The sequence below is a fragment of the Haplochromis burtoni genome, unplaced genomic scaffold, assembly GCF_018398535.1.
Source record: "Haplochromis burtoni strain Fernald_Lab_line unplaced genomic scaffold, NCSU_Asbu1 Contig_12, whole genome shotgun sequence".
NCBI lineage: Eukaryota > Metazoa > Chordata > Actinopteri > Cichliformes > Cichlidae > Haplochromis > Haplochromis burtoni.
This window is the reverse complement of record NW_024582373.1, coordinates 3,447,479-3,454,950: the sequence shown is the minus strand read 5'-3', so window position 1 is coordinate 3,454,950 and position 7,472 is coordinate 3,447,479. Positions and strand designations below refer to the sequence as shown.

Sequence of the window (7,472 nt, the reverse complement as noted above, 5' to 3'; positions counted from 1 at the left end):
TGTAGCTACAGCTTTCTGCATGAAACATCAAACAAGGCAGTGCAACGGGAACTTGCTGTTCTCTTTCTGCTCAGCGCTTCCCACTCCTGATCATCTAGGCGCAACAGAAGGTCAGAGAGGGAGTGAGACGGAAACCGAAAGAAAGACAGATATGTGGGCGTGCCTGGAGCTCTGCAGAGCAGCGAAAACACCTCCATCTGTCACAGACATTTTACACTTACTGTATACAGCCACAACCGTTATATAACACTCACAGTGATGAAAAACTGTTCTGAATGCAAAGATTCGAGGTCCAGGGATACTATTGTTTGGCTTCCTAACTGGTACGGCACAAAAAAGCACCAACAATCCAGCTGAGAAAGGTTCACACGGCGTGTGCTGTGTGCTGTGCGTACGTGCTCTATGCATGTTTATTATTTCTTTATCCTTCCATACATATGGAGGCAAATAGAGCCAGTGTGACAAGCTGCACTTTCAGTCTAAATAGGCAGTGCATTACTTCAGAATTGGAAATAAAGTAACACCACTTTAAAGCTATAATACCAAATTTAATATTCGCCTGCTGAGTTTGGGTTCAGACGTTATATTAAACTGCAATGCAAGGTAGGCTTTCAAGTCAGGAGGAAGCTTTAAAAGCTGAATTTAAACTGAATGACTCTGCCCTGCTTTTTGTCGAGTTTGGTTTGAACAATCTGCGTAGAAGAAATGTTTTATTTAGTAAACGTTCCAGATATCCACTTAATTATCATTTTTACTTGTATCTTTTTATTTTTATTGTCCCTTAATTGCTTTAGTTTCTCTTGTTAATTGTTAAAATTGTGCTTTATCGCTATTTCCGCTCACAGGATGACTCCAGCTTTACAGAGGAACTCCGGATGTTTATCCGAAATGAAGTATCGAGGATTTTTGAAGGTAAAAAAACAAAAAAAAGGAGTTTATTTTAATTAGTTTGGAGTACTTTTATTTTTTGTGTTGTGTTACCTCTAAGCATTCTTCTCTTGCTTCACAGAGAAGCTTTCTAGCAACAGCGGGCTACAGAAGACACCTGCAGGCATCTTAGCGTCGCAGATCCAAGGACCTCCTGGACCTCCTGGAAAGGATGGATTACCGGGCTCACCAGGAGAGCGTGGACCTCCTGGTAGGATGGCAGGCGGAACGGCTGCACCTTAATGCCACTGCTGGAAAAATACTATAATTTAAATATGAATGAATGAATAGAAATAACACTTGTAAAACCTGATTGCTGTTAATGAAACATGATTAACCTTAATTTATTTAATGAAAAGAAATTATATATGTACTCCTATAATTACTTCAGCAAACACACCGTGTGGTTTACCGAACCATACATTTAGCCAATTATATTTTAGAGAGGAAAGCGTCACATTTTTGTGAGATGCACCCTGTTGGTTGGCATCTCGTGTTTTTGTGATGTTGATTTGAAATGTTGGAGACTGGCTGGATTAGAGTCGGGCTTACACTTGCATTTTGTGCGGATTCATGGGTATTTCTCTCTTGCATAGACCCATATATCAATGCAGACTGAGGGGCGGGGAGCAGAGGAAAGGCCGGGAGTGTGGTGCACAGCGGCTCTCTGGGAAATATGAAGACAAACGAAGAATTGGCTGTGAAAAAGAGAAAGTGTTATCAATGTGGACAGGAAAGAACCTCAGTATTGATACCTCACTCCAGGAAAGAAAGCCCCTAAAATGCAAAAGGAGCGTAGTCAGGAAAGAGGGTTGACCTTCTTTTATCAAACTAACACAAATTTCTGACTGCTCATACAACACTAATGGTTTGCCGGTGCAGGCTTTGTACCTCAGACTTGCTTAGATTTGTACTGTGTCCGCAGCAGAACTATGGTATCGTGACTTTTAAAGAGGAGTGATTTGATTGTGTTGGTGCAGATCAAAAGCACCGCTGCATTGGCCGTTCTCTTTGAGCTTTGTTATCTACCTCACATTATTCAAGACCATTTACATTTTAACCCACTGCTATAATATAAAGGGCTGCTTTCATTCACGAATGTCTCCAAATTAGCCAGCTACTCAACTCTAAATATTTGTGCGTTAATGCCACTGGCATTTACATATGTCTTGGACTTTATTTTGCTTGTTTTGTTTTTTTACGCTTCCAAAAAAAAGTGTTTTATAGGTGATCTTTAATGCAGCTTTGCAATAAATATTTATTGAAAACAAAGAGGAAAGTTATTTCCCTTGATAATTCAGAAATTCAACAACTTCTTAATTTTTTTTTCTTTGTTGACTTGGGCCTTGAGAGTTTGGGGTAATATTTCCTCATTATTTCTCGTCATCCTCCGCTGGAGACTGTGCTCCTCTGGAATATCCAATTTGACTTCTTCTCCAATATGCCGAAATGAATTGTTTATGGAGAAAAATAACCCCTCTGTTGAGTTCACAGGTTTTTTTTCTTCCTTTCTTCTGTCTTTGGTGTGATTTCACATGGGTGAAAGTCTCAAGCTGTTAAGAGAACGCCCATAGGGGCTCATGCTGGAGAACACCATTTCTTTATTTCCTACTTTGTTGTAATTAAGTGCTCATTTGTGATTCATCGTTCACTTTTGGGATCTTCACAAAGTTTCTCTTTGATGAAAGCCATTGTGCTCAAGTGCATATTTCATCAATTTTGTTTCTTTTCTTGTGTTCTTGTTTTAACATTTGTTTTGTATTTCAATGCATTCTGTGTAAGATTTATACTGAGTGAAACAAACATGTCTGTAAACTCTGTTTGAAAGCTGCTCTGTTCTTCCTGTGAGATGGACATATCAGTAAATAGAAAGAAAGTTGGTTTTCTTTTCTTTCTTTTTTGTAAGACACGGTACGATTAAGTAGATGTGTCTTTTAATATTGTATACAACAGCGTACAACAGGTGCAGGTTCAATGAAGCATGAAAAACCACTGTTTGCCAGTATTATATTTTGTTAACTTACTTTGTCCATTAGTGCCCCAAGACACAATTTGTTTTCAACTAAGTACGCAGTGTGGCATTTTTCGATTTATCAGACTGCACCAATCCACCGTGGCCCCCAAGCTTATTGCCCTGTGTGCTATTCAGAAATTTTTTATTTATTTTTTTTGCTCAAGGTACAGTGCACTTTTCTCTATGGAACGTCTCCTGCCTGAATGAATGCCCCGGGCTCTGTGAGTGTTGAAAGAAGTCTCATTATTGTGGCAATGTGTGGATAGCCCCCCTTTTTTTATTTCTTTGAGATTCAGTTTTGGAGCATTCATAAGCCTTTTTTCTGAGATTTTCTCTGACATGTAAGCGTTGGAGCGTTTCCCCTTTGGGCCAAGCAGTGAAATGCTTGATACTCCTGTCAATGTTTCTGATGCACTCCATGCAGCCACTGGTTGTGAGACTCCATTACTTTAAGTGCCTCGTGGGGAAATATTTTTTGCAGCCTCTCAAATTCTTACTTAGTATGCTGCTGTTTTGAACTGTAGACGTACTGGTTTTTGCATGCAGTGAAAAAGCCCTTGAATAATATGATTGTTTGCATACAGTTAAAAGCAACCGCCTGCCTGGTCTGACTTGAAGATGCGCGAATGCTTTGAATTTTCTTTTGACACACTGAGCATGCTCACAGTTTGTGTTCTTTCTTGGAGGTACTCAGGCAGCAGCCAGTCTCCAGCATAGGACAGAGTGAACATAATGAGCATCAGAGTAAAGCGTCTGTCATGAATAGCCACGATTGTTTGCGGAGTTCACCTTTGACTTGGCCTACCTTTCCACTCTCTGAATGCCTTTAGTGACCCACGTGTCTGATCTCTGATTGTTAAAAGCCTCTTGTCTCTGTTTTGAAATCGTCAAAGATGTGATGTGTGCTGTTGTTAGAAAGCTGCACAAATCCACAATGCAGTGGTCTGTTTCCACTTCACCTACTAAGGGTGCATTTCTCAAAATAAGTGCATACTTGATACCTGACACTGCTGTCATCCTGATTATACATAATCGAGAAGCGTGCAGTGTTATTAGGACTCCGTTGACAAATATAAAAGTTCCACAAGTGTGTCCTCATTTTGACACTTTGTCGTGTTTTGGCATTTGTACTAATCTTACTAACTGTAATTCAAACTGTGTAGAGATGGCACCACAACAGGACTGCTTTAAGTTTGTAGTATTTGTTTTCTCAGCCACAATGTTGTGTGTGTGTTTGTGTCCACAGGAATCAGGGGTCAGAAAGGAGAGCGAGGCCAGCTTGGACTAGGGTTACCAGGAGATCCAGGACCCACGGGGCCACCAGGTAAGAACACCTTATGAGTAGAGCCGTTTTAGTTTGAGTGTTTAATTTGATATGCTGTGCAAAAGTCTTTATCCACCCCTCATTTGTTAGTATTTTGCTTCCAATGAGTCTTTCTGGTCATTTTTTTAAGTGTTCATGAGCAATAGTTTCCAGGCTTTCTAAATCCAGCATCTTGGCTTTTTTTTTTTTACATTGGAGACTTTATCTATATAATACCTTACACCATCACCAGCAGTTTTACAGCAACTCTGAAACAAAGGACAACGCGTAAAGTCAAAAGGGTCAATTATAGTGCTGAACATGCAGAGAATTACCACCCATCTCTGCTGTTCTCCTCAGTTCTATGGAGCATTTTACTGTCTTTAAGCTCATTGTTTTAGTTTTATGGACTGCAGAGTTACTGTTTTTGTTCCCCCTCACCTCTATCAACATTGTTTCAAGCCACAGTCAGCAACTGGATTTAGCATAGCTCATCATATACTGATTGCCTCTTTTGACACAGTCCTGCGTTTTTAAAATGTTCAAATAAGAAAGTGTTTTAATTGAAAACTCTCACTAACCATCAGCCATATACTAATAAAATGGCAGAAACTATGCTATTTGCACCTATGTATAAGGACACTTCTGAAAATTGCCCTCCTCGTGTTTTAATTATACAGCAGGTATTAAAATGATCAGGAAGAATAACCATTACATTGACCACCCCTCCTTTCGCCATTATTTATCAGGCTTTTTTAGCTGCCCCCAAGAAGGAAAGAAATGCGCCAGGGCTGAGTCAAGTCTCCAGCCTTTAATTCTATTTCAGCCTTCATTTGGTTTCTCAGCATGTTAGAGTCAACTTGGCTTCTAGATTGCATTATGTTCTCAAAAAAACCACTGTGCTCCTGCGACATAAATAGGACCCCAATAGAGGATGAATTTGGCAGTGAAAGAAAATGACTTCCGCTCTATAAAATGAACTGCTTGGTGTTGTCGTGAACAAAAGGAGACAAACCAAGATGTCAGCATGTCCTTTGTCATGCAAAATAACTAAAAAAAAACAAACAAACCTCACCATATCTTGATGGAAGATGAGGAGTGGGGTTAACTTGCTGATTTTCAGCCTGTGACTGTAGGAGTGTATGTATGCACATAATGCATGTGCAGGGGAAAGATATCTTGGCTGTAGCTCCACTGGAGAGGACAAATCACAGCTTTTGAAAGACATCATCTCTGTAGGCACACAGTTATAAGAAGCACCTGCAGCTCAACTGGTTGGGGGTTAGAGTTAAGCTGTAGTCACGTCTCAGGAAGACCTTGAAAGTGCTTAAACTAAGTGCTATCAACGAGCTGGCCCACTCCTCTGGTTTTCCTGGTGGTATTCTTGACACTAGCCGTACATAGAGCAGGTTCCCCTCAGACTCAGACTGGGATATGTGAGTCACGTAAATGAAATTTGCACAGCTTTGATTTATCAGTTATAATATAATAAATACATAAAATAAAGGGTAAGAAATCTGTCTGGCAGGCTCCACAGGTCGATGAATCAAGGCAGTTCTAATCAATCAGTATTTTCAAGTTGTTGGGTTTTTCTTTTTGAGAAGTGACCTCATACTGTAGTTGCTATCTTTGCCTCCACGTGTTCGTTCCCTGATGTGCTCTGATGGTAATTAGACCTGAAGGTGCTGCCGTTGGAGTGCATTAGTTCTGAATTGTGCCAAATTAGCAGGGTAAAGCTATCAGCTGTACAAAGCCACTTAAACTTGTTGTATTAACAAAGAGAATTAACAAACTGGAACATAAGGTACTTTAGATGATTATGGTTTTTTTCCTGTATCTTTCCACCGCCACGATACTGTGGATAGTTTGTCTGAGCACTTAAGCAGTAGATGGATGTGGCTCTGATGGAAAGGGCAAGTTGTGTTTTCGCAGGGAGGTAAAGGACAAGGCAGTACCTGCAATTCTCTTTGTACAAACTATAGTGGAGGCAAGGCTCCCTCGAGCTGTGAATGGGTTGACTGATGTAATGGACACTCCTGTGGCAGGACTGCAGTGGAGGGCTTGTTTTTGTTTTTGTCTCTTGTCTTTTTTTTTTGCAGGCTTTCTGAGAAAGAAGGTGTTATTCTTGGTGTTGTTTTCGTATATGAACAATATACAAGAGACCATGAAGCAATGCAGACCGCTTTGACACTTCAGCAAGCTGTTGCTAAGTAACATGAGATACTAATGTCTTATCGGCCGCGATGACCTCACCATATCAGAGAGCGAGGATGTGTTCTTCCTCTCTCCTCCATTCTCATTACAGAGAAACCGGAGAATTCATTAATTGTAAATGAGATGTCCTCAGTTCTGAATGATCCTCCAATGCAGCTATATAGTGATCTATTGATACTCACTGCAGTCCCACTTTGCATTACATCAGAGGAGCATTTCTCAATTAAATGAAAGTAAAGAAGAAGAAGAAGAACTGCGACTGTAATTACAGACTGATTTTTTTAATTGATTTTAAAACTAAACAAATTAAATGCAATTTCAAATGTTCTAAAATAAAAAGACCGTGTAGAAGCTGCACCTAATATTTGTTTTTTATTTTTAATTAGCCTTGCAATTACTCTTTCACGCTTTGAGAAACTGGAAGCAGCAAACCTTAGAATGGCTGAGTCATTTTCTGATCAAATATTGACTAAATTAACTAAGCAGGAAGTTTTATCTCTTGTGCTTTGAAATGCTGATGAATAATTCTCAATAGGAATTGTCGTCTGCTTGACACTTGATTTCAAAGACACTGCTGGTTTAAAAAAGAAGAAGTATACATTAGTGAATATAAATGGAGCAGATCTGCTAACAAACCAAAGGTAAAAATCTGCCTGGTTCTTGTTTTAATTCTTCTAAACATGTTTACAAAGGTAACACTACCCTGGATACACTGGCTAACCTTTTTGCTTGTAACTTGCATTTAAGTAAAATAAGAATACACAATTCCCCGATGCTTATTTCCAGTGGTGAGTTCAATTTAGGACTTGCAATACATTCACGATAATAAAGAAAAAGGTCCTGCTAGCCAGCCCGCTCGTTAGTCGAAGGAAATGGGGAAAATGCAACTTTAACAAGAAATGGCTTGAGAATAGTGATTTATCTTGGTGGTTAAAGCTGGCGGCTGGAAATACTTACAAAGCAGATTGCTCTGTGAATGGAAGGGGTTTCTTTGTCTTTGTTTTAACATTAATA

General features: G+C 39.6%; 1 protein-coding gene across 5 annotated transcripts in view; it reads left to right on the top strand.

Moving 5' to 3' along the window:
* The window catches only part of LOC102311109 (collagen alpha-1(XIX) chain), a 103,024-nt gene that overhangs the window by 92,099 nt on the left and 3,453 nt on the right, over nucleotides 1–7,472 (top strand). For 4 of the 5 annotated variants that reach the window (XM_005915483.3, XM_005915485.3, XM_005915482.3 and 1 more), the window contains 3 exons: nucleotides 846–912; nucleotides 1,010–1,138; nucleotides 4,188–4,265. In XM_005915483.3, the coding sequence (XP_005915545.1) occupies nucleotides 846–912; nucleotides 1,010–1,138; nucleotides 4,188–4,265 (274 nt within the window). Of the gene's footprint in view, nucleotides 1–845; nucleotides 913–1,009; nucleotides 1,139–1,523; nucleotides 4,266–7,472 lie in introns of all 5 variants that reach the window. The other variant, XR_006053246.1, reaches the window with a different exon arrangement.